The 27,815-nt window shown below is 47.2% G+C and overlaps 1 protein-coding gene across 3 annotated transcripts in view; it reads left to right on the top strand.

Moving 5' to 3' along the window:
• Positions 1 to 27,815, top strand: part of Slc39a11 (solute carrier family 39 member 11) — a 412,078-nt gene that overhangs the window by 101,939 nt on the left and 282,324 nt on the right. For all 3 annotated transcript variants that reach the window (XM_027425778.2, XM_027425779.2, XM_027425777.2), the window contains exon 4: positions 18,897 to 19,055. In XM_027425778.2, the coding sequence (XP_027281579.1) occupies positions 18,897 to 19,055 (159 nt within the window). The remainder of the gene's footprint in view (positions 1 to 18,896; positions 19,056 to 27,815) is intronic.

Raw genomic sequence — 27,815 nt, 5'->3', positions numbered from 1 at the left:
CTCTCGCTTCTGTCAGAGGCCCACCTTCTTCCCGTCGGTCGCTGTGGTCTCCTTTAGCAATGCTCAAGGTTCACACTGAAAAATGACCTCCAATTGGATGGATGGTGCCAGTATTCAGCATGGCCAGTATTCCTGGTGCCCAGTGTGTGTGTGTCAAGTAGCACCTGTTTGCCCATTGCATCTCTCCTACTTGAGGGAGCTGGGAACCGACCATTGCTCCAGTCTTAAGGATGACAAAAAGCCATATATCCATATATCAGCTCTCTGGGGTTTGCAGTCTCCCCCACGCCTGACAATTCAGCTTTCCCTCCTGCTACTTTGACTATTGGCAAGGCAAGTACTGCTGTACTGCTTGGTACTCCTTGGTAGTGGTCTATTTGGTTGCTGATTTATGCCCTTTTCCAGCTTGGTGTGTGTATGTGTGTGCACACACGTGTATAGGTGAATTTGGAGGTAAGGTATCAGCCTCAGGTGCCACCCACTTGTTTGTGTGAGACAGGGTTCTCTCACTAAACCTGGAGCTCATTGATTCAGTTACACTGACCAGCCAGTGAGCCTCCTGACCACCTTCTCAGTGTTGAGGTGGCAAGCATGTGTCACCATGACTGTTTTGATTTTGAAACTTGGGTTCTGGGGCGTGAACTCAGGTTATCATGCTGTCCTCCAGCTCCCAGTTTGTAGTTTACTTTTGAATTTACATTTTATGTGTGTGTACATCTCTGTCTCTGTCTCTCTCTCTCTCTCTCTCTCTCTCTCTCTCTCTCTCTCTCTCTGTGTGTGTGTGTGTGTGTGTGTGTGTGTGTGTACATAGGCATGCATGTGCCATGTCATGCATGTAGAGGTCAGAAGACAATTTGAGGGAGTCATTTCTCTCTTTCCATCATGCCTATAGGGCCTTGGGGTGAACTCTCATCATCAGGCTTGGCTGAAGTGCCTTGTTGGCCATGCATTTTAAATTACCCTTTTTATCAGAGGGGTTTGAAATCAACCATTTAAAACTCTTCTACTTCTGTTCTCCTGAAACCTTCCACTAGTTTGCCACCTTCCTTCCTAGGCCTTCGGTTCCTCCCCACTTCTCGGCCCAGGCGATCTGTCACTGCTGTGACCCACAGTCCTGCCTTTCTGATTGCAGTGCCGTCCATTCCCCCGCCCTCCGATTCTCGACTCCAGGCTAGCTGGCTGGTAGACAGACTGTCTAGCAGCTGCAGCCCATGGCGACGATGGCTGCTGGCCCTGTCTTTTTTCCTCTTCACTCTACTTTGCACCTGCCCTGCCCTAAGGCTTCTTTTCTCAGTCAAGGGCACCACAGTTTTCAGGATGGGTAAATAGGGCTTAAAGTCCCCAGGAACTCCACACATAGATACAGATAGGAAGGCTTTGGTTCAACCTCTGGATACTGACTGATGTAACAGTCGGGATAGAGATGTAGCAATAGGTACTACCTGACATTGCTGGGCCTGCTCTTTTGTTGAGCATTTTACATGAACAAGCTCATGCAATTCTTTTTGTACTAATGCTGGGAAGTTCCAGCTTCATGGAGGAAGTCAGAGTGCATACTGGGAATGGCAGGAGTCTGGAAACCTCAAAGCCCGCCCCCAATGACACACCTCCTCCAACAAGGCCACACCTTCTAATCCTTCCCAAACAGTTGGATCAACTGGTTTCCTGTATTTTGTTTGTTAAACTGGGTACTCCTAGAAAGGACTTTCCATACTATGTCAATCCTTTCTTGAGATCCTGTCCTGTTATTCCTTACCACCTTCTCTTCATCTCCCAGGAATCACCGCCATTGTACTGGTGGCTCCTTCACTTCCCTCTGGGGAAGCAAGAGCAGAAAACACTTTGACCTCCGTATTGGTTACTTTTCTATTGCTGTGACAAAATACCTAGACAACTTACAAAAATTGCATTTAATTGGGCTCATTGATTCAGAGGGTTAGAGTCCATCATGTCAGAGCAAAGGCATGGTAGCGGGTGAGAACTCATGACTTGATCCACCAGTAGGAGTCAAAGTAGAAGACACACTGGGAATGGCAGGAAGCTTTTGAAAACCCAGGGCCCACCCCCAATGACACACCTCCTCCAAGGCCATACCTCCCAACAGTTCTTCTCAAATAGTTCTACCAACTAGGGACCAAGTATTCAAACATATGAGCCTATGGGGGCAAGGGCATTCTGATTCACACCTCCACAGCAAACCATGTGTATTAGTCACATTTGCATAACCATGTCCATAATGCCTGATAGGTACAACTTAAAGGAACAAAGGATGTATTTTGGCTCTTGGATTTATAACCAGAATACCAGAGCACATGGCTGCCTATCACTGGCAGATGCCAACGAGCAGAGACAGGAATTGAATCTTAAAACCATGCTTCAATCAGAGAGCCAGATCTGAGAAAACAGTGGGTTACACATCTTAAAATCTGTCTTCCACCTCATCTCCATTGGGCATGGCAAGGAATGGGGGCAGTCAGTTGCTGTCGTGGACCTCTGTCTTTCCCCTTTGGTTCGAAGCTCAGCACAGTTTGGAGACTGGTATGTGAGCTTCTCTTATGATCCCTCCTACTCCTCCCTCATGTTCTGGATGTCTGAACAGGGAGATTCTAATTAACATCTTCTGCTATCAACCTTCTATTTTAGACTGGCTGCGTTGGGTCAGGATTAACTCAGAACAAACAAGCCTTGGGCAGTGTGTGGGGGCTAATCTCTTACATGTGTGTGTTGATTCTCTTTTTACAGTGTGAGGTTCAAGTGTGTGTTTATCATACCAAATGTGAAAGTGTTCCTATCCTGTCCCCTGTCATTCCTCCTGTCCCCTTCCAGTTTGGGTACATCACAGAAGGGAAGCTTCACGTGGGACAGCTCAGTTCATGGTCGTGGGAGCACATGACAAGAGGAGAGTTCACATCATGTTAGCCCAGAAGACAGAGAACAAATCACAAAGTAGGCCAGGTTGACACATTTGCCCTCCAGTGACCTGCTTCTCTTACTTGGGCTGTATCTTTCAAAGTTCTAGAACCTTCCAAAATAGCACCAGGTCAAGAACAAGTGTTCAAAACCTGAGCTTGGGGGGGGGCATTTCATATTCCATCCATGGCACTGTGCTTTTCTGAGTGGTGGGAGGAAATGTGAGCCTTTTCTTCTTGGCCTTGGAGGAGCTGCCCATGAGTCTTACTGCTAGTGACAGCTGAGAGAGGCACAAAACCTCCCCCGAAGGAGCTGAGCAATGTTGGGAGATGGAGATGTTCATTCCTAGATCTCTGAGTTTCTCTCAATGGAGCCAGGCAACTCACCCCACTCCCCTCCTTCCAGTGTGGGCCGGGCTGCTTCCTTGCCACCAGATCTGGGACAGATTGGCTCAGCGTGAGTGAGTGGTAGTGTTGGAGTGGGGAAGCCTGGCCAGCTGGTGCAATTGTCCATCAACAAGCCCACGGTGAAAGGTGCTGATGGATTGGTGGCTGGATGCCATGGAGAGGCTGTTGAGGGCAATGTGTTCACACCCTCTGGGTGGGCAGCTGGTGAGAAGGTTTGGTGAGCTCACTCTCCCCTCTGCTACCAGCCTGGTTTGTTTATTTTTCTTCTTTTGTCTTCATGGATTTAATAATTTTGGTGATCTTAATCATTCTTCTTCCATTTAGCTAGCCTGGGTCTTTGCTGAAAAATCTGGGTAATTAATATGCCTTCCTGTTTTGTTAATCCCAGTAATAGATTTTTGGAAAAGGAACATTGAAGTCAAACAAAGAAGCTAAGTATTGGGGCTGAGTGTTGTCATGGTCAGTCAAGTGTTTGCCATGCAAGCATGTGGACTTGAGTTCAGATTCCCAGGACCAGTGTAAGAAGCCAGACAGGGTATCTTGCACCTGTAATCCCAGTGCTGGGGAGGCAGAGACAGAAGGGTCTCTGGGGTTCAGTGGCCAACCAAACTGGCAGAATTGGAATGCTATGTTCAGTGAGAGACCCTGTCTCAAACAGTAAGGTGGAGAACAAATGTGTCTATGCACCAACACGTAAACTCAACCATTAAGTATTATTTGGCTTTGGAGCTGTGTGATCTCCCTTAGGGAGTGGCTAAGGCCACGGCTCATGGGAATTCCAGTGCAGGTGGTTACCACACATGGGAGCTCCAGTGCAGGTGGATGCCACACGTGGATGCTGTTTGTCAACAGCTCAGTTGCTCTTAGAGCTTAGATTTAGAACAAGACCAGGCTCGGGCTAACTGCTTTTGAACTCTGAAGCCCAGGCATGAGTGATGGTGTTTACTTTAAGAAACTTAATATTTCCTGGGACTTCATTGGTGGGAATTAGGTGCTGGGAGGACCCTTTGGGTCTAGGCTTGCTGATACTAAAGTTTTTCATGAGAGCCTGCCCCTTAGTTCTGGGCCTGGGCTTTGTAAAGTACTTGGGGATTATAGCAGTGACTTGAGCAGATTACAGGGACCATTTCAGGGTGAACTCTAGAACCCACATGATGGTGTCCATCATGAGCAAAGTTGGCTCATGAGAATCTGGGGTGCACACATCCTTCCAAATGCTTCCAAATAGGTATAACTTACATGCAGTAATCCCAGGTCATAAAGTTGCCAGTCCAATACAGTTTTTTCTTTTATAAATTTTAATAGGAATATTAATTGTGACTTTATTTGTATTACCTTCCACTGGAGTCATTCTAAAGGTCTGACTGCAGCTAAGTAGAATAATAAATAATGGATTAGCCATATAAAACCACTTTTAAATAAAAGTAATAAGGTACTTGAACATATAGCATGACTGGATCTCTCAATAATGATGAGTGGAGAAAAATATAAAAGGACATGAACATGAGCTGGAGAGATGGCTCAGTGGTTAAGAGCACTTGCTCCTCTTCCAGAGGACCTGGATTCAGTTCCCAGCACCCACAGCTCACAATCATCTGTAACTCTAGATCCAGGTGATCTGATGCCCCCTTCTGGCCTCCACAGCCTCCTACACCCTGTGGTACACATAAACTCATGCAGAAATACACAGACACACATAAAATAAATACATAAACATTAAAAAAGAGACCAGACATTATTATTTCATTCACTTAAAATTCTACAAATGGCAAACAGGTTGACAGAGGGACAGTCGCTGGTTGTGGAGATGAGAAAACAAGGATTGACAATAAGTGGGCCATGTGACTCTAGGGGTAGCAAGCATTTGTGCTACTGTGATTACAGGGGTCTTGGGTTTAAATCTACTCCAAAATAGCAGTTCTCAGCCTGTGGGTCTTGATCCTTTTGGTTGCTGAATGACCCTTTGACAGGAGTTGCATAGCAGAAATCCTGCATATGAGATATTTATATTATGACTCATAACAAAAGCAAAGTTACATTTATGAAGTAGAAATGAAATAATTTGGTGGTTGGGGTCACCATAACATGAGGAACTGTATTAAAGGGTCACAGCATTAAGAAGGTTGAGAACCACTGATCTCAAAAGTCACATTTTATCCTTCAAAGATGTAAAGTTCATGTCTATTCTATCTCAGCAACTCAGTTTAAAAAGTGATCCCTCCAAGACAAACACAAACAAGAAACTCACTTGGGTCTTCCATTCCTCTTGAGAAATGATAGCAACACACAGATCAGTTCAAGCCCAGTCCTCCCCAGCTGCTGGCGAGGGAGTCCTACTTGAATGGAAGCCAATGCCCACAAGCATTGACAGATGGGCTGGGGAGATGATTCAGTGGGTAAGATGCTTGCCACACAAGAATGAGGACTGGAGTTCAAATCCCCAGAATCATGCAAAGCTTGGCATGGTAGTACACGTCTGTAATACCAGTGGTTTTATGACAAATGGGAGACAGAGACAGGAAGATCCCTAAAAATGTGCGGGTTAGCTCAGCTGTCACACTCAGTGGTGAATAACAAAGAGACTGTCCCAAATGAGGAAGAAGTGAAGACTGACACTTGGGGGTGTCCTCTGACCTCTACATGTGGGCTGTGGTATACGTGTATCCTTATACACACGAATATGTCTGTTAACACACAGGCACACACACACACACTCTCTCTCTCTCACACACACATGTTGTCTGCCTTCTTTCAATCCATATAGCAGTTTTGAGGTTCATTCACTGTGGCTGTATCACTTACAGTTTGCTTCTTTTTATTATTTATGTTAAAAAACTTTGATATTATGTATGTGGTTGTTTTGCCTTCATATATGTCTGTCCACCAAACACGTGTCGGGTCTCCTGGAGCTGGAGTTACAGATGGTTGTGAGCTGCCATGTGGGTGTTTGGAATTGAATCCTCTTCCTCTGGAAGAGTAGCCAGTGCTCTTAATTGTTGAACCATTTTTGTAGCCCCTAATTTTTATTTATTTATTTTAAAAGTTAAAACAAATTATCATCCTGTGTTACATAGTCCTTTTCCATGCAGGTACATAATATACTTTGAGTTTTTATTCCGTTCCTCCTTGTTTATTTGTTTATTCTTTTGAGACATGGTATCTTGGTTAGGGTTACTATTGCTGCCACTAAACATCATGACCAAAGCAACTTGGGGAGACAAGGGTTTATTTGGCTTCCTCTTGCACATCACCGTTCATCATCAAAGAAAGTCAGGACAGGAACTCAAGCAGGGCAGGAACTTGGAGGCAGGAGCTGATGCATAGGTCCTGGAGGCGTGCTGCTTGCTGGCTTGATCACCATGACTTATTCAGTCTTCTTTCTTACAGAACCAGGACCATCAGCCCAGGGATGGCACCACCCAAAATGGGCTGGGCCCTCCCCCACCAATCACTAATTAAGAAAAGTGCTCTGTAGCCAAATACTATGGAGGCATTTTCTCAATTGTGGTTCCCTCCTTTCAGATAACTGGAGCTTGCTTGTGTCATGTTGACATACAACTAGCCTGTACACATGGTCCCATGCAGCACAGGCTGGCCTTGAACTTGCTGTGTAGTTGAAGATGGCATTGAATTTCTGATCCCTCTGCCTCTCCCTCCAGAGTGCTGGGGTGACAGACATGCAACATGACACATGTTTCCTGAGGGCTGGGCTTCATGCGTGCTAGGCATGCACTCTGCCTACTGAGCCATACCCCCCAGTTACTTCTCAGTCTTTTAAAAAATATTATCTCTTTGACAATTTCATGCATGTACACAATATATTTTGATAATAGTCACCCCACCTTCCCCGAAGTCATTCCTTCTCAATCATTTTAGCTGGCCCTCCTTTTGCTTGTGCACACCGGAAGAGCTGGTCCTAGCCTTAGCCCCTCTAGAGTGCCAGGCCTGGCTCTTCACCTTTTTCTTGGTAAGGAGTGTCTTAGCTCCTAGATGTACTACACTGTGTTTTTTCATTCTGCCGTTGACGGACATTTGGGATATTTCCAGTTTGGAGCTGCCTTGAATGTTCCCAGTTTGGAGCTACAGGGAACGTTCTTGTGTAAGGCATTGTGTGGGTATGTGTTTTCATTTTTCTTGGGAAACTACTGAGGAGAGAAAATACTGGGTTATATTTTAGGTTTTTCTCATGTATATGCGATTGTTTTATGTATAATCCCTCTTCTGAAACTTGGATTGTGTAAGGCAAGCTCTGCCTGTCTCTGGTGCAGGGTGGGTGTGGCTAGGAAACGTTAGCCATGACAGCTAATAGCTGTAATTGCACAGGGCTGATATTTTCTGGGGGCTTGTTGATTACCTTATATAGATTGAGCCCCTGTATGAGCTTGATTCATACCTGAGTCATGACCAACCACTGACATGCCGGATTGGAAAGCTGACTCAGTGTAGAGACCCTGTATCCTCTCATCTCATGATTCAAGATTGAGGGACATGGAGGCGAGGGGCATGTCACTCTGGAGGGTCCCATGTGTATCCTTCCCTCTTCCTGCACTCTCTCTGTTCCTCACCATCTCGAGTCTGGAGTGTGTCTGTAGCCCAACACCTGGTCCCTTGGTTTCCATCCTGCCTTCTTAACGCCATCCTGCTTTCTGATGTCACCTCATGTTGACAGGTGCTTCCTTTCTGTCATACAAGACTGTTCCTGGCAGCCTAAGATCAAGTCATTCAGTCCCAGCAGCCATGCTTCCTGAGTATCACTGAAGGGGCTCTAAATGCCAGCTGGAAAGCTCCCACCCTTGGGCTCCTAAGCAAAGCGTGTCACGAGGTTCCCTGTGCGGTTTGTGAGGCTCTGATGCAGCTTCTCTTTTTCACACTGGCGTTTCCTTTCATGTGATGGCTGTGAATTCCTCCATGTATCCGTCTACATGCCTCTGTCTGTATGTCTCTGATGTCTTCCGGGATCTCTTATTATGGAACTTAGTCAGCTCATGGTAAAGGCAGGGCACAGATCTGCTTTGGTCTTTTCTCCCCTCCCTCCAGCCTTCCAGGATCTTGAATAATGAAAGTTACATAATCACTGCCCAAGCATTTGTTGATTGAATGGAAAAATGTTTATATCTGATTTGGAGACAGAACTTAGAGACATTACTTGGCTCTGTACCTTGGGAGTAATTACTGCCTTGATTTTTATGGGTTGCAAGTTTGTGCCTATTAGTTAACTAGACTGTAACTGTATGCACTTGTGTGTGTGTGTGTGTGTGTGTGTGTGTGTGTGTGTGTGTGTGCAGGCTGGAAACTAGCTTCAGGTGTTGTTCTTAGAACTCATCTAGTCAGGGTTTTTTGAGACAGAGTTTCTTAATGAGGCCTAGAGCCCACCCATTGGGCTAGCCAGTGAGCCTCAAGGGTCTGCCTGTCCCTCTTACCAAGAGCTGGGATTAGAAGCACACACCACCATGCCTGGCCTTTTATGTGGGTCTTGGGGAATCAAACTCAAGTCCTTGTGCTCCCTCAGCAGATGTCTTCTTAAGGAGCCATCGTCCATACTCTTTAAGTTGGAGTTCATGTTCATTTCATTTGTCACTCATTTACAGACAGTCCACTCTGTAGCAGGTGCAGGTTCAGGGCCAGGTGATGCTATTTTGAACTGTTTGTCTCCATCTTCTGTTTTAAAGGTGCAGAATTGGTACCATGGTCCAGTGGAAAGCAATGGTCCTTTCTCTTTAAGATGGAGATTTTGTTATGCCATTCCAGTATTCCTTCTGTGTTTAAACTGCAGTTACTGTGATAAAGGGAAGGTTTAACAGCACCCATCATGCCAGGGCACTGTGCTGTGTTCCTTGGGGAGCTCTTCATGAACTCACTTCTATTTCCAGAACAGAAGTTGTTCCAGGTGGAGCACCACACAGAGACTAGAAGGCTCACCTATGGTGGGCTTGGCGCTTATCTGGTTGTTTGTGATTATTCTGTGCTGATACCTCTGACATCAGGGGGATGTCACTAGCAATGGGAAGTATGGGGCCCTGAGACATGATATTTTGAGAGCAAGGATCCTATCCTGAGCTTGACTAGATTATAAGAATTACAGAAGGGAAATGAGCAATTTTCTCTCAGGGAACATAGTAAGAATCTAGAATGTTCTGTGTTTCCTGAGCTCCCTTTTAACGTGTGTGTGTGTGTGTGTGTGTGTGTGTGTGTGTGTGTGTGTGTTTGCATGTGTATGCATGTATACTGTGTTCGAGCTGTATATGGGTGGGGGTGCATGCATATGTCTGTGTGCAGAGGCCTGAAGAGGATGCTGGGTATCCTAATCTATGACTTCCCACCCTGTTACCTTGTGACTGGATCTCTTAATAAAGGTAGAGCTGGGCGGGGTGGGGGGTGGGGCAGTGGTGGCAGGCAGCAAACTCCAGTGGTCCTTAAGCCTCTGCTTCCCATAGTACTGGACACACACACATACACCATATATACACACATACCCCATACACACACACACACCACATACACACACACACACACACACACACACACACACACACACCACATATATATACCCACACACACCCCATACACATACATACACCCCATACACACACACACACACACACACACACACATATATATACCCACACACACCCCATACACATACATACACCCCATACACACACACACCCCATACACACCCCCCCATAACATACATACACCCCATACACACACCCCCACACATACCTCATACACACACACATACCACATACACACACACCCTATACACATACATAAACCATATATACACAATACCCCATACACACACACACACACACATACCACATACACACACACACCACATATATATACACACACACACCCCATACACATACATATACCCCATACACACACACACACACACACACACACACACCACATATATATACCCACACACACCCCATACACATACATACACCCCATACACACACACACCCCATACACACCCCCCCATAACATACATACACCCCATACACACACCCCCACACATACCTCATACACACACACATACCACATACACACACACCCTATACACATACATAAACCATATATACACAATACCCCATACACACACACACACATACCACATACACACACACACCACATATATATACACACACAAACCCCATACACATACATATACCCCATACACACACACACCCCATACACATACCCCATACACACACACACCCCATACACCCCCCCATACACACACACACACCCCATACACATACATACACCCCATATACACACACACCCCATACACACACACACCCTATACACACCCCCACACACATACCCCATACACACCCCCAACACCCCATACGCACACACACACACCCCATATACACATATATAGATGATATAAGCACCTCGAACATTTTATATTTGTTTCATTTGCTTGAGTAAAATGAATGACAGTTCAGTTTTGATTTTTACTCAAATGTAAACATCTGTCCAGCTGTCCCAATGCTACCACTATTATTTAATGAACCTCTTTCTGTTTTGAAACATCACAGTTGTTATTAATAAAATCTATTTATCTGCTGAAATCGGCAGCAACAATAACAAAACCTCCAGTAATACCAAACACACAAGAAATGGTGGGAGCAGCTTCTGGGTGGGGACTGTGAGTTTGGAGTCAGGACTTGGTTTCAAGTCCTCGCTTGGCCATTTCCAGCAGAGTATCCTTGGGTTTGTAACTGAATTACTCTTAGCTTTACACAGGAAGCCATGGGATCCAAGGAGGTGAAGTCCATTGTCACTCTGGCTGTCATATACTGAAGCCCTAAGCCTGTGCTCTGCTGATGTCACAGAACAAACCCCGGGTGCTCTTGTCTTCAGGTATTTGCCTGGTTTGCACCTTGCTGTACTGACCTCCCTCAGTCCCCTCCCTCCCTCTGAAACATAGTCACAGTCTCTAAAACACTGATCTCTGTGGGGGTCACAAGAGGGTGTCAGATATCCTGCCCCTGGAGTTAGACTACACAAGCCATCATGTCGGGGCTTGGAATTAAGCCCTGTTTCTTTGGAAGCCCTGCCAGTTGTTTTAGGGATAGCCGTTTATCCTGCTCCAAGCCTCCATGTTTTAAAGCTTCTATAACATTTCCACACAGCATCACCAGCTGTGGACCAAGGATCCAAAGGGAACATTTCTCAAAGTACAACACTCTGGAATGTGACAGTAGCCAAGACTCCAGGCTGTGAGTGTCACCTGTTCCCTTATTCATGTGCCTCTTGTGCCTTAGGATTCTACCTGGGGTATATGTCACATGGCGTGTTCTCTGTAGGCTTAGGTCACCCTGGAGGGAGGTGTGGACAGGAGTGTGTGCAGGCTTAGTTTTACAGTCCCTAGCTGGAAGTGAACTTCCGGGCGGGGATTACACTGTAAGCTCCTTAATTGCCTGTTTGCCCGTCTATGTCTGGGGCACTCAGGGGCTATTAGAGTTATAAATTCCTCTTCCAGATGCAGGTTCTCAGCAGGCCCATTCCTTTGTTTTTTAGTTGTCTGTAGTTCTGGTGTGAGCAGCCGGGTAGCCAGCTCCTTGACATTCTCACTTTATTTCCTTCAGGCATCTCCCCAGCCACATTGCTGTGTCACACAATGGTTCTATTTTTAACGTTCAAGGAACTGCCATGTTGCTTTCTGTGACAGCTTTGCTAGTATACACACCCCCAGCGACAGTGTGTGAGTTTTCGCTATGTCCCTGCCAACACCTGATGCCTTTCATTTTGCTGATGCTCATTTCACCTCCTCAGTTATCCCAGGGTCCTTTGCCCGATGAGGGGAAGTGGCATCTGAGTAAAGACTCCTGGTCTTTACTCAGAAGTTTCCAGAATTTCACAAAGGCTCTGCATCTTGGCAGGGTTCGAGGATAGTACCAGTTGCTTGGGGGCTGCATGACATCATTCCGCTCTGGGACCTGGGGGAAATCCACTTCGTCTAGTTCAGTCTTACTTACCCTATCTGTCAAGTGAAGTGTTTGGACTGAGTAATCTCCTCCAGTCCCTCTCAACGCCAAGGGACTCTGCTGTTCTGTCAGTAGATTGCTGGTTTGTTACCCGTGAAGCTTTGCAAAGTCTGTGCTGATTTCCCACCCCTGAAAGACTCCCTGATTTTAAACAATTACTCAGCCAGCTTTTGTCAGAGGAGCAACGGCATCTGAGTGTGAGCCTGTGCACTGCTTAATTTGGAAGGTTAAAAAATCACTTTAAAATGCAGGCGACAGACTCGAAATGCGGGTTGAATCACTTCCTGATCATGCATTCTGGTTTCTCCACCCCCTCTGCTCCTCTTCATTAGCAGGGATAACAGAGAACTCGTTTAGGCAACAAATATTAAATAAGTGTCTGTCCAAGACTGCTCTGCTGGGTGGCGGCAGCATACAGAGATGGTGAAAGTATAGGCCACATTCTGGTGTGTACACAGTCCTGAGAGTTTAGATGAGAGTTCAAATCCAGTGAGATGGATAAGGGCCTGGCCAGAGGGGAGCTGTGCCCAGTTAGGGGAAGGAGGAACATGCTTAGTGAGCAGAGTGTTGGGCAGAGGGAGGATCCAAAATAATACCTGCCCCCTGCCAGCCCCTGGGTTGGCATGGTGGCTCCATTGCTACATCCTCCCAGTAGCCCTGGTTGGTAGCATCACTGCCAGTTGGCCAAACTGAGCAACTTAGGACTCACGTTGTTTGCTGGGGCCACCTCGATAATAATGCCAGAGCCAAGCCTCTGAGTCCTAATTCTGTATTTTGTTGTCATGAACATGGACTGCCAGCCAAGGGTCAGGGATGCCTGGGAGAAAGGCCAGCTGAGGTAGGTCTTGGTGTTGCCATAGATGGAGACATAGAGTTGCAACAAGGGGCTGCAGAGTCCAGCACACCTCTGGGGGGCAGTAGTGCAAGATCTTCATAGTTGCTTAGGTCAGCCCTAACTTTGTAAATAAGTTGTGGGGAGATTTAGACAACTCTGTGCATCCAGTGGCGTTCAGAACATTCACAGTAGGCAACTTTCCCACCCTCCACTCCCAGGACACCAATGTGTTCTGTCTGTGTGCATTTCTGTATTTGTGTACTTCACGTAAATAAAATCTCTGGTTTGGTGCCGTCTCTCCTCTCCCGTTACACTCTTCTCACCGCCTTGTAAGAATTTTTGCATGACACTGGCCCCACTCTGGTGTCTAAGGTCATCTCTACCATGTCAGTGTGGCAGTTTCTTCCACCACAGAAGATAAGAAAGTCACATGTTTGACAGGGCTATCTCACCCACCCCACATGCTCTCGAAATAGCTTTTCTTTGGGCCCCACTCATTTTAGACAGGAACCCAGTACCATGTACAAATTATTCATTTGCCCCTTCTCAGTCTATGTGTAAAGAAGGAAGCTGGCAAGGAAATAAAAAAATGAGGAAATTACAAAAGGGATCTAGATTTGTCTAGAAGGGTGAAGAACAGTGATTTCTTTGGAGAGGTCTGCCTGTGTTAACTGGATGCCCATCATGGCCTTCTGTCTTAGTCAGTGTTCTATTGCTGTGCAGAGACACCACGACCATGGAAACTCTTATAAAGGAGAACATTAATTGGGGTGGCTTACAGTTCAGAGGGTTAGTCCATTGTCATCATGGTGGGAAGCATGGCAGCCTGCAGTCAGACATGTGCTGGAGAAGGAGCTGAGAGTTCTATATCTGCAGCAGCAGGCAGGAGAGAGAGAGAGAGAGAGAGAGAGAGAGAGAGAGAGAGAGAGAGAGAGAGAGAGAGAGAGAGAGAGAGAGACAGAGACAGACAGAGACACAGAGAGAGACAGACAGAGAGAGACAGACAGAGAGAGACAGACAGAGAGAGACAGAGAGAAGACTGGGTTTGGATTGAGCCTCTGAAACCTCAAAGCCACCCCCCTGAGACATACTTCCTTTAACAAGGCCACGCCTACTCCAACAGGATGATACCTCCAATAATGCCACTCCCTATGAGTCTATGGGAGCCATTTTCATCCTGACCAACACATAGCTTAGTAAGAACATGTCTCTCTGCCCCATCCTGAATGATATATCTGTGGGAACTTGGCATGTTTCTCATGCATAGTGACATGTATTAGTTGTGGTAGTCCTCTAGAGGTTCTAAACGACAGAGTCAATAGAATAAATGTACATTAAAATGGGTTTATTAGACTGTCTCACCTGATACAGTCTGTCTAGAGAGGCTGAGAATCCAGAAGTTGTTAAGTCTAGGTCTCTGGATGTCTCAGCAGTCCCAGTCTGGTGCTGAAGGCCTAAAAGGCTCCTGGAGAGCTGCTGCTATCCAGTCTACGTGGAAAGCCTGGGGAAGTTGGTTCTAATGTTGGCTAAGGGATGCTTCAGCCGCAGGGTAGATGATTTACCAGCAGAGGGAAGGCAAGGAGCAAAAAAGCAAAGTTTATTCCTCCTATCTTTTTAAATCTGGGCTGCTATTGGGAGGTATGACAGCATTTAGGATAGGTCTTTCCTCTTCAGATCATGTAAGCAAGGAAATCTCTCCCAGCAGTGCCAAGGACACTTTAGTTGATTCCAGACCCAGTCAAATTGACAACCAAGATTAGCTATTACAGACAGAAAACAGGGTTGGTACCCAGAAATGCAGGGGGGTAGAGGTTGCAACAGAAGATGTTGGAATAGGTGTCAAAGCAGGAAGGAACAAAGAGTCTGGGGAAGTAGTTTAGGTGACACTGGCAGAGTTGCTTTGTCTCCACACATTATGTAGAGAAGTCTTGGAGGGTCTGATGAGTGGCTCTCCATGGGTTTTACGTTTTGAAATTTTTGACTGGGGGAGGGGACTGTATGGGGGCAAGTTACTGGTTAGGCCAAATTCACAGAAGACAGTGAGGAAAGTCCCCATGTCTGTCCCTGTGTAGGTAGAGAGCTTACTCGGGTTGTGGAAGTCTAAAGCCAGTGAAGTCAAGTCTGGCTGGGGAGTCCTTGGATCCTTTTGTGTCTTTTACAACAGCCCAGACTCAGGGCATAGAACCAGTCAGTCTTTGCGCCCATCTGGTCAAGATGCCATACTTTCATCCTTCCTGGGAGCTTCAGAGGCAGAGGCAGATTTCCATGGGTGACATTAGACCTTTGCTGGGAGAATCAGTTCCAGGGCAAGTGATTGTGAGAGCAGTGGCTGGTAGATGAGAATCCGCCGCTTCCTGCATAGCTTGCTCTGTCTTCCTGCTGCCCTAATGCCTGGTTCTGTCACTCTGTGTGTTATTCTGGAGATGGGTGACGAAGCATAATTAAGTAAATTTTAGAAATCCATTCAACATTTTATATGTCGTCTGTGACTGTTACGACAGGTGGTGGGTGGACTCCAGCCATGAAGATGTCACAGCGTGTGTAAGATTAAAAACCCACAGGCGATTAGTTAATTTGGTCAACTTTGGAGAACAGTTTGTCACATTGAGCTTGTTGACCTCTGAGACCAGCGTCGTTTTTCCTCTTCTAGTCATTGAATTGATTGTGATCCTGCTTGGTCTGTGCTCTGCAACCGCCACTTACCACCTGGGTGAAAAGGAACAAATTGCCTTAGTACTTAAGATTCAGTTTCTTTTCATTTTTAATGTGTGTGTGTTTGTGTGTAGGAGTGTCCCAGTTTGCTTTTCTGCTGGTGTGATAAAACACTGACCAAAAGCAACTTGGAGAGGAAAAGGGTTTATTTTAATTTTACAACTTTATTTTATCTTAAGCCACAGCCCATCACAGAGGGAAATCAGGGCAGGAATGTAGAGGCAGGAAGTCAGACAATGGAGGAACATTGCTTCCTGGCTTGTTCCAAGGCTCACATTCAGCTACCTTTTTATTTCCTGTGAGACAGGGTTTCTCTGGGTTGCCCTGGATGTCCTGGAACTCTCTCTGTAGACCAGGCTGGCCTCAACCTCACAGAGATTCACCTGCCTCTGCCTCCCAAGTGCTGGGATTAAAGTTGTGTGCCACCAACGCCCGGCTCTCATCTACCTTTCTTAGACAGCCTGGAACTACCTGCCCAGGGGTGGCACTGCCCACAATGGCCTGGGCCCTCCCCCATCAATCAAGATGCCACACAGATATAACAGGCCATTCTCATGGTGGCTATTCCTCAGCTGAGGTTCTCTCTTTCAGGCATGTCAAATTGGCAACCAAGGTTAGCCATCAAAGTGGGTATGCATCTACATGTGTGTATACTCTTGTGGAGCCAGAGATCAACTCTGGCGTTGTTACTCAGGGGCCATCCACTTTGTTTATTGAGATGGGGTCTCTCATGGAACCTGGAGCTGGCCAATTTGTCTAGGCAGGCTGGTCAGTAACCCCCAGGGATCCATCTGTCTCCACCTTCCCAGAGCTGGGATTGTAAGCACAGGCTGCCACATTGACCTTTTAAAACACAGATTGTGGAGGGCTGTTCTTAGGTCCTCATGCTGACATAGGAAGTAATTTTCTGACTGAGCCCGCAACCCCAGCCTGAGATTCAGTTTCTTGTACCACAAATAACAACAGAAAAACCTGTCTCTTGGGGTTGTGATATCAAGACAAGATATCAAATGTATACCTTGGTGGCTAGAAACGGCTGCTGATCAATAGATATTAGCTTCCCTCTTCATTTTGAGAGACAAGGGCACTGAAGAGACCAGTCTGACATTGATATACTGGCACCTTCAGACATTTCAAACACTGTCACATGTCACAAGGGGCAGGCCCACCGTTTTTGATGTGCTAGAGAGCAGGAAAAGAGTGAAAGGCAAACCTGGAGGGGAGACACATGTCAGTTCAACACGAGGAAGATCTCTTTAAGAATCACCGTGTTCTGATGCAGTTCAGCCTATGTGGCAGTGAGCAGTTGGTGCCGGGAGCTTTAATTTAGAACAGTATTTCTCAGCAGCCTTAGGACTTACATCTGGGGCCAGATGCCTCTTGGTTGTCAAGGGCTGTGATGTGTATTGTGAGATGTTTATCAATAGATACAGCCCCCATCCCACCCTCAGGGTGACACCTCAAAGTGACTCTTGTTTAGCATTGTCACCTGTCCTGTGGAGTGCAAAAATCATTCTTTCATAATAACTCCTGTGTCAGAGGCTAGATAGCAGCCAACTAGACTCCATCCTTTCAGATTAACCCTATCCTGTCCCAAACTGGGTTTATTTTTTTGTGTGTTATTAGCACACATTATTATATTTGTCTTAGTCAGGGTTTACTATTGCTGTGAAGAGACACCATGACCATGGCAACTCTCACAAAGAAAACATTTAATTGGGATGGCTCACTTACAGTTTCAGAGGTCATCATAGCAGGGACCATGGTGGCACACAGAAAGGCATAGTGCTGGAGAAATAGCACAGCAGGAAGTCTCCTGACACATTGGGCAGTATCCAGAGTATATGAAACCTCAAAGCCTGCTCCCACAGTGACGTACTTCCTCCAGCAAGGCCATACCCACTTCAACAAAGCCATATCCTCCTAATAGTGCCACTCCTTATGAGATTATGGGGTTATAAGGGCCAATTACATTCAAACCACCACAATATTATGGGTTTCATGATGATATCCTCATACAAATACATTATGTATTTTAGTCATATCCATTCCCCTTACCCTCTGTGGCCCTTCCCCTTCCCACTGGTCCCTTTCCTCTTCTTGGCTAGGCCCCCTCTATTTTCATGCCTTTGCTGCTGTTAACCCAGTGGGTCCATACTTAGAGGAGCATGAGTGAGGGGTCATTTACAAAAGCATGGGCCACTTGCCAGTGGCTTCACCTTGTCAAATTAGGTTCATAAAACATGAATTCTGGGAGGAACTTTTGTTAGTCTTAGGGGTCGTCTTTTGCTTGAGATAGCACCTGCCACCTAACAAGTATGAAATTGTATGGCTTATTTTATGACAGAGAGAATAATGAGCCTCCCGCCCTCAGAAGGCCTTATACATTGGCTTCCCCTACCCTCAAGGCCTTATGGGTTGCTCCCCCACCTCAGGCTTTATGGTTTGGTTCCCTGTTCCTTAGAAGGCATTATGGGTTGGTTTTCTTCCTTGGGAGGCCTTATAGTTTGGTTAATGAGAGTTCCCCTTATAGGGTCCCCACATTATAGGGTCCTCACCCTCAATAGCGTTATCGGTTGGTATACTGGATGGTTTTGTATTTCTGCTTGACACAAACAAGATTCATCAGAGAGGAAGAAGCCTTGGTTGAGGAAATGCCACCATGAGACCCAGCTATAAGGCATTTTCTCAGTGATCAATGGAATAAGGTCCAGCCCATGTGTGCAGTGCCATCCCTGGCTGGTGGTCCTGGGTTCTATAAGAAAGCAGGCAGAGCAAGCCATGAGGAGCAAGCCAGTGAACAGCACCCCTCCATGGGTTCTGCATCAGCTCATGCCTCCAGATCCTGCCCTGTTTGAGTTCCTGTCCTGACTTCCTTTAGTGATGGACTATGATATGGAAGTGTAAGCCAAATAAACCCTTTCCTCCCCAGCTTGCCTTTTGCCCATGGTGTGTAGTCGCAGCAATAGAAACCCTCATTAAGACAGTTGGTTAATGACTTGTTGCTCCCTGTGGTTTCTGCAGGTCATGTTAGCAGCTTCCTATTGGTCTCTGTTAGCACCAGCGGTTGAGATGGCCACGTCCTCAGGGGGCTTCGGTGCCTTCGCCTTCTTCCCAGTGGCTGTTGGCTTCACCCTGGGAGCTGCTTTTGTCTACCTGGCTGACCTCCTGATGCCTCACTTGGTGAGTATCATTTTCCTTTGGGCTGCCACATCTGGAGCCATCCAGCTCTTCTGTTTTGCCTTGATGGATCCATTCATACCTCAGGTTGCTGGTGGACTCTTAACAGATGAGACGTTAGAGGAAGCGAATGGCGATTCCTTCCATAAAGAAAGCGTTTGCTGGTTAGCATGACTAACGATTCCCTAGTCACACCTTGCTAAGATCAGATTTTGAATGTCAGATATGTAAGTTGTAGTTGATGTGTTGTGTTACATGTGGGTATACATGAGCAACTGGAACCTTGTGGGGAGGGAGGTTCTGATCCTGGTTTGGGCCTCGAGAGATGATGGAGTGGTCAGGGAGATTGACAACACACCTAAGGATGCAAAAGACCTCTGCTAGTTTGTCACAGCTACACAGATTAACAGGAAGTATTAACAGGAGGAGGGGGAGTCTGGGAGGTTGGGGTTTACTTCTGACGTCTATGGGGCCACGTGTCTCTCAAATCCCGGTTTCCTCCCTACCATATAGGATAACAACAGTAACCAAAGCATCACCACTGGGGAGAACTAAGGCTGTGGAGCTTCTGTATGGCAGTCAGTCAGGTGACTTGGGCTTGGTTTGAGCATCCCTGTCTGGCATGGAATACTTGGCCAAGCAGAAAGCCAAGGCCAGGCTGTGTGATGGCAGCTGGGAGAGCCTTTGGCTAAACTTTGTTACCACAGTGCATGTTATTGGCAGTGGGGAGAAGGGCCGATGCCAGTCAAGGGGCGGGATCTGTGTGACTTAACCACATAATACACAATAGGTCTTAGAGGCGGCAGGATTACCTTAGAGGTGCCTGGATTCCCTGATCACCCAGAAAGGGGAGAGGTATAGGAAGAAGATGAAATTGTTTCTTCTGTTAGATTAATGGAGTGCTTGGATCCAGGGGAGGTATGCTCCAGGACCCTGGTGAAGCCCCTCCTGTGTGCATACTCCCTCTCCATCCGCTCAGTTTCCCTGTTTCCATTCCTCCCTTATATCCGTTCTCCCTCCCTTTTCTCTATCCCTACCTTCATCTCTTCCTCTCTCTCTCTCTCCTTTGCTCACTCTTTTTTTTATCCCCCTCTCCTCCTCCTCCTCCTCCTCCTCTTCTTCTTCTTCTTTTTTTTTTTTTTTTTTTTTTGAGACAGCATCTCTCTATATAGCCCAGACTGGCCTTGAACTCACAATCTTCCCACTTCACCTCCCAGATGCTGAGATTTCAAGCCCGAGCAGCCATGCCTGGCCCTTCCTTCCTCCTATCTCACTTCAAATTACCAACTAGAGAAAGGAAAGAACGGCCTCCCTGGACCTGGACTGCTGGGCCCTGGGGTTATTGCAAGGCTTATCACTTGCGAGGCAGACACACTCAAACACTGTCCCCGGACAGGTTGGATGTGGTGGCTGCAGGGACGGACGGCTGTGATAATGTCCCAAGGAAACACCATCTGTCAGCTGGAAGCTTGAGTGACAGTGCTGTTTCTGCCCCCTGGACGTTTGGCTTCCTTGCTGTCATATGTAACTGCTGGTGGCTTTTCGAGGCCATCACGGGGAGCTGCATATTCTGCTCTCAAACCCATCTTGCTGTGTGTAAACCTCTTATTGTAAGAGCCCCTTGCTCATCCAGGCAGGAAGGTCGTGAATACAGGGGCCTAAACTCTCAGGCAGCGGATTGAAGTGGCTCAATTGCTCCATACAGCCTGCACTTGCCCCCCACCTGCCCCCATTCTGCTTGCTCACCAGGGCCACCCAGACTTCTAAGCCAGTCTCCCACTAAGTCCTGTCGTGATTGGTCTTCATTCCTGGGACCTAGGGAGACATGGGAATGGTAGACACCAGGGTTAGTTAGTACCAGGTGTATTTGATCAGCTGCCTGCACAGAGGGGATTTCTCCGGGCAAGGTAAACAGTCACTGGCCAGTTTGTACTGAGCTACACGCTTTTTTTTGTTGTTGTTGTCAGCCTTTGGTTCATGTTTGTTTTAATACATGCTTTAGATAAGGAGATGCTCCCGGGGTGCGATCTGGATAGATAATCTAGAAAAGCAGAACCGGCTGTGGAGTGGAGGCTAAATGTTGTGGGGTGGGGCCTCGGAAGGCTTGAGAAAGAGACTCTCAGCCATCGCTGGTTGGCAGAAGGTTCAGTAAACATCTGCTCTGGGACATTGGAGAAGAAATTAATTGCCACTGTTAATGTGAGAAGGGGACCACGTCTCAGAAGGTCTCATAAATAGGCAGGCTTTGTTTCTGATTGCCTCAGCTCCTGAATACAAATGTCCACAGAGTCGTGCTCAGAGGCAGCCTGCTGGCCTGAGCTGTGAGGCTGGCTAAAGGTTTCCCTCTTGTGTCACTGTTAATTTGCTTCCCAGACCCGAAAAGGGCTGCAGCTTGGCCCTTTTGCAGGTGCCATGTGGAGTGTGAATTAATGGGTTTTGATACGGAGTCCCTGTGGTTATCTGGTATCGACTGCACAGGCAGGGAATGGACCTTCCCAGGGCAGCAAGACTTGATTCCCTGAAAATTTACTGCTCCTGGAATTTGTGAGCCAACTACTTTTGAGGCTGGGTGGGGGTGTTGGGGGTACATTCAACTTGAGACTGCTTCAGTTTCTAATTCATTGAACCTTACCATACAGTCAGAGTGGGCAGTAGATGGCCCCGAAGGAGCAGGGGGAAGGATGGGGGGCAGAAGGCCCTCATTGCTGGTTGGTTTACTTTGTACACTCTCTGTATGCATTCGTATGCCTAGGAAATGGAATCTTGTCGGTTTTCTGAAAGAAAAAAACAAAACAAATAGTAACACTGCCTGTGTTGGTGCTGCCTGCTCTTTTCAGCTTGCTTCTGTCTTGGCACACTTCCCCTGAGGAGAAGCATGCTCTACCCCTCCCTCCCTCCTCTCTTTTGGTATCTGACATCTTAGGGAGACTGTGTAAGATGCTGCAGCGGGAAGTGGGAAGAAATAGCAGTTGCTCATGGCTCTCTGCGGCTTTCTGTGGTTTTCTCCTATCTGTGAAAACTTGGCCTAAGTCCTTCCTGAGCAGGCTCTGGGTGTGAGTGGCGGGGAAGTCAGCTTCCTCCTGGATTTACGGGAGTCCCCAGTCACGTGGGTGTCTATGGCTTCTCAATGTGATGGCCAAGAAGATGGTGTTAGTAAAAATCCAACTGAGTGGAACTGGCTCAACACACTCATGCTGGCATCAGATTTTGGTGGGCAGAAGCTGCTGCCAGGAACCACACGATTAACGTTCAAAGTGACATGTGGCGAGGGGCAAGCTTTGACGACCAGAGGGGTGTTTGCAAGTACCTTTCTCCTTTGTAGATCCTCTCCACCACTGACGTCTTCATTTTAAACTGCAGAGACTGAGAGAGAAAAACAAAACAAAACAAAACAAAAAAAACCTAGCCATTGTGTGCTGCTCCCAAGTGTGTGGGGTAAAGCTGGTATTGTGGGGGAGCCTAATTAGAGCTCAGGGTAGTGAGACATGGTCCTCTCCCTCAGACGTCTCATCTCACTCTGCCTTCCATTTCCTTGAGGTGTGAGATGTGGAGTCCCACCTCTCTCTGTGAGGTGCGCTTTGGGATGGCCATCATTGACATTTAGCTAGGCTGGTTGGAGCCTCTGCAGCAGTGGCGTCTTCTTCTTCTTCTTCTTCTTCTTCTTCTTCTTCTTCTTCTTCTTCTTCTTCTTCTTCTTCTTCTTCCTTCCTTCCTTCCTCCTCCTCCTCCTCCTCTTCCTCCTCCTCCTCCTCTCCTCCTCCTCCTCCTCCTCCTTCTTCATTTTTCAAGACAGGGTTTCTCTCTGTAGCTTTGGAGCCTATCCTGGCACTCGAGCTGGAGACCAGGCTGGCCTCGAACTCACAGAGATCTGCCTGCCTCTGCCTCCCGAGTGCTGGGATTAAAGGTGTACACCATCAACACCCGACTGGCTGGTCCTTCTTGATAGGGATGTGATTGTGCCACCAGAAAAGTCTGGCATGTAGGGGTGGACTTTCACAGTCCCAGGCCAGAGAAGGATAAAGCTTTGCAAGCAGACCTCTTGGTTACCTGTCTATGTATCTATGTATTAGTTTGTTTCTGCTGCTGTTAACAGACTTCCTTCCTTGGAGGCTGGAAGTTCAAATGTCCAGTGTCCCCAGGGTTGGTTGGTTCGGAGGTCTCTTTCCTTTGATGTTGGATTGCCATGTTCTCTCTGAGTCCTCATTTGGTCCTCCTCTGTGTGGGTGACTCTTCCTGATGTCTGCAGATGTCCAGATTTCCTCTAACAAGTGATGACTCAGGTTGTTCCAAGACTCCTCAGGTACTGCAGTAATTCAGGCATCTATTTTAAAGCCCAGACATCTCCAGACAGTCACATTGTAAGGTGTGGGGTTAGGAGGGGCTTGATTCATCCCAAGACGGCATCTCTCAAGTTTCCATGTATTTATTTAATCAGATAAATGAATGTATTACTTCATGTGCATGTGCACATGTCAGAGGCCGACTTTGGGTGCTGTTTCGTAGCCACTGATCACCTTGTTTTTAGAGGTAGGGTCTCTGACTGGGACCTGGGGCTCACTAATCCAGCCATCATACTCCAGGGATCCAGGCACAGCAAGCACTTTACTGATGGAGCCACCCCCAACACCTTTGCAGCTTCTCTTGACTCCTGTAGGGTTATGCTAGAGAGATGACTAGCATAGAGGAAGCTTGTCCTGTGGATGCCGTCATAGGCCGCCCAGCAGGCACAGTGCGTTCTTTAACCAGAGCCCACTTTGGGCGTCATTTCCCGAGGCACCTGCTGGTGGCTGCGTGGGGGGGGGGGTTCCCCGAGGGGCATGCCATGCTCAGGGATCTGTGACTGTCATTAACACTGCTCTTCTGAGTAGAGAATCAGCATGCATGTCCCAGTGGAGGTCCTGGCGGGGGGACATGAGGAAAGGCTTCCTGTTCACAGAGGGTTGGGTGGAAGAGATGGCATTTCTTTCTTTTAAGCTTGTGTCTCAGAGACACACTGAGCCTCTGATCACAGCCAGTGTCCTTTGGAAATTCCCTTTTCCAAATACACAGTGGAGCTATAGGAAGGCAGGCTCTACTTTAATGTGCATAAGGGTGGGGTGTTGGGAATTTAATATACAAACCATAAAATCATTAAACTTAAAAACATAATGGCAGTGGTTGGCAAGGGTTGTGCAGGCCAGTGAGTTCTTGTTTCTTCCTGTTAAAGGGCCGATGGCCAAGCATGTGTGTCTCTTGCTATGAGCATGACCCTTACTTTGTATGGTGAGAGAAGGACCTGAGACAGAGTTAAGCTGGTTGCCCTCTGCTGCCCCCCCACCTCTTCAGCCACTTCTTTCCTTGCTTGTAGCCATCCTCACACATTTTCTCCTTTATGATTGGACAGTGCTCACTGGACCAGGGTCTCCCAGACCAGGGCAGCTTCAGCCAAAAAGCCAGACTGGCTGTTCACTCTGCAAGCTGGGGATGGCCCTCATATATATCCAAACCATTGCCAATGACAGTGCTGAAGCTGAGGTTGCTTTCAGGCTGGCTTGGTCAAGAGGATTCTAGTTTCCTCTGAACATAAACATAAAATGTAAAATACAAGAAAAAGGAGCAGATAGATGCCCCCTATCTATGGGGAAGCTGTGGAGGCAAGCCCGGCATCCTGTGGCTCAGATAAGCATCCTTTATATTGAAGATTCCTCCATGGAACAAGGGCTTCCCCTGGGTGGTCATCCACTCCCAGTCCCTTGGCCATAACATTTTTTCCCTCTCTCACTCTCTTTTTTTAAATTTTATTTTATGAGTGGCACTCATATTTACATATCCATCCCCCCCTTCCCTCACCCTTCCTTCCTCAATGTTCCCCACCAATCCCCCAAACGATCCCTCAACTCCTCCCCAGGGATAGTGAGGCCCTCCACGGGGGACCTTCCAAGTCCGTCATATCATTTGGGGGAGGGCCTAGGCCCTCCTTCCTGTATCTGGGCTGCAATAGTATCCCTCCATAGGGAATGGGCTCCCAAAGTCCATTTGTGCTTTAGGGATGTGCTTTATGGGACCTCCACTGTTAGAGGTCCCATAGACTGTCTTGGACTCCTAACTGACACCCACATTCAGAGGGTTTGGTTCAGTCCAATACTGTTTCCCCAGCTTTATGACTAGGGTCTCCATGCTCACTAGGTCAGGTTCACTGTTTCTGTGGGTTTCTCCAGCCCCGTCTTGGCTCCTTTGCTCATCCCTCCTCCCTCTCCACAACTGGATTCCAGGAGTAGGTTCAGTGCTTAGCTGTGGGTGCCTGTTACTGCTTTGAACAGCTACTGGATGAAAGCTCTCAGGTGGCAGGCAGCAGGCAGCAGGCAGCAGGCTGCAGGCTGAGTGGCCACAACTTTTTTTTTGTTTGTTTGTTTTTGTTTTTTCGAGACAGGGTTTCTCTGTGTAGCTTTGGAGCCTATCCTGGCACTCGCTCTGGAGACCAGGCTGATGGCCACAACATTTTAATCAGCATCTCTCTCTCTTTGTTGATCTTCAGAAAGGTGGAGATCAGGCATGCGTTCCCATGGGTCATGGACAGTGGTGCATGTGGGTGCATTTATACACGCATTCACGATTGCATATGTGCAGTTCACAGTACACCCCACCCCCTCCCAGTCATATGCTTTCATATGCACACTCATGAACATGAGTGTACATACATGTGTCTTCAGGGTGGCACCCGTCCTGTCAGATCCATGGACTAAGGACCTAGTGCGGCACAGGATGGCAATGGTTACACAGTGCAAAAGAGCATTTAGGGACAGGCTGACAGAAGCAGCCTATGGCAGAAACTGCTGTTCAGCCCTGGAAACTAGTAGTCCCAAGGAACAGCCTGGACTGGGCTAGTGTTAGCTCCAGGCACGATATGTACAATAGTGGTTTGGTTGTAAGGCCTGAGGCAGATTTGAGAACAGCACACTGACTGTCCCAAGCTCCTGGAGTCAATGTGAGTTTTCACTGTCACCTGGAAAAGTGCCATGCCAGTTTCTTTGAGGACTTTACTTATCCCTTCACAACACTGTCCTGCGGAAAGGCAAGGCATATGGCACCTAAGTGTGTCCCAGCTGTCCTTCAGCTTGCACTGCTGAAACAAAGCACCATTCTGGGGAGCTTGAACGACAGACCGTTATCAAGGTCCTGGCTGATCTGATTACAGGTAAGGGTCATACCTTCCCAGTTTGCAGCTGGTGGCCTTCCCATCGTGTCTGTACACGAGGTGAGGCAGGGAGCTGGTGAGCATCCTATGGGTCTTCTCTCATTAATACACTGATCTTCTCATGGGAAGCCCGTCCAGAGGACTTCATATAACCTCATCACCCCCTCTAGAGGCCGCACAGTGACACTGCACACTGCCTGCTTCAACATAGCAGTCTTTTTTGGTGGGTGGATATGACGTGGAAATTTTGCTTGTAAACCCTGCTATAAAGAGTATAGGGACTTCCCTTCTTCCTTCCTTAGGACATAAGAGCCTATGTGAAATTTCCCAAGTAGAGCTCTGAAGGAATAGCTCTCTTGACAGCAATTCTGGCCAGCAAGAAGAGAACTGTGACCTTTCTGTGGAATAAAGTTGATGATACTCTTTGTATTGTCCTCTGTTTTGCTCTGATAGTAGCAGCTGGTCCAGGTTCCTTCTGGTAGTGTGCTCATGGCATGTCATTTCCCATTCTATACTTTTAGCATTGTGTGCACATGTGTGCGCCTGAGTGTGTAGAGGCCAGAAGTCAACCTTGGGTATCTTCCACAATCATTTTCCACTTTTTTGTTTTGTTTTGTTTTGAGACAACATCTCTCACTGAACCTGAACCTGAAGTTCATCAGTTTGGCTAGGAAGACCCCAGTGGTCTTCCTGTCTCTGGCTCCACAGTGCTGTAATTACTGGTGTGCACTACCTCACATGACTCCTTTATGTGGTGGCTGGCCATGAGGCTAAGGTCACCATGCTTGGGCCGTAAGCACCTTACCTCGACTTCTCCCCAGCCCTGGGCTTGTCTTTTATCTCATCTGATCTCAGTCTTCTAACGGGCATCCAGTGAATTTATACTTCCCATGATGGCTGAAATGCTCAGATTCTTGTCCGCCATCTCACTGGTCTCTTCTGCTCACCCCCCTCAGGATTTTGTTGCCCTTGCCCATCTGGGGCTCTATCCTGCCATCTTCTGGGTTAATCAAGTAGTATTACATTATGTTTCCTCTGCTGGATTTAAGACCATGTAACCCAGGGTTGTGGAGATGGCTTGGCAAGTAAGAGCTCTTGTCACACCTGCATGAGGGCCTGATTTTGAATTCCCAGCACCCTTGTTCAAAAAAGAAAAGCTATGGTTGGCTCACACATCTCATCTTGGTGCTGTGGGTGATGGAGACAGGAGGATCCTGGGGGCTTGTTGGCTCCAGGTACAGTGAGAAACCCTGTCCTAGGGAACAAGGCAGAGGGTGGTAGAGTACAACACCTAAGGTCATCCTCTAGCCCCTGTGAATGTGCATGGGTACATGTACGCCCCCTGCCTGCCATGTGTGTGTTCACCATACACACACACACACACAAATATATATATATATATATATATATATATATATATATATATATATACCTCTTTGTGTTACATTTTATGTGCTTGCCAATGTGATCACTGCACATTGGAAATTCCACATAGGAAATGGCACACAGCTTCCCCTCCTGGCTCCACTTTGTTGTTTTGTCACACATTTTATGACTTCAGGTATCCTAAAATAGTCAATATGCTGCTA

Source organism: Cricetulus griseus, chromosome 7, assembly GCF_003668045.3.
Source record: "Cricetulus griseus strain 17A/GY chromosome 7, alternate assembly CriGri-PICRH-1.0, whole genome shotgun sequence".
Classification (NCBI taxonomy): domain Eukaryota; kingdom Metazoa; phylum Chordata; class Mammalia; order Rodentia; family Cricetidae; genus Cricetulus; species Cricetulus griseus.
The sequence above is the reverse complement of the archived record's forward strand: the minus strand, read 5'-3'. Positions and strand labels throughout refer to the sequence as shown.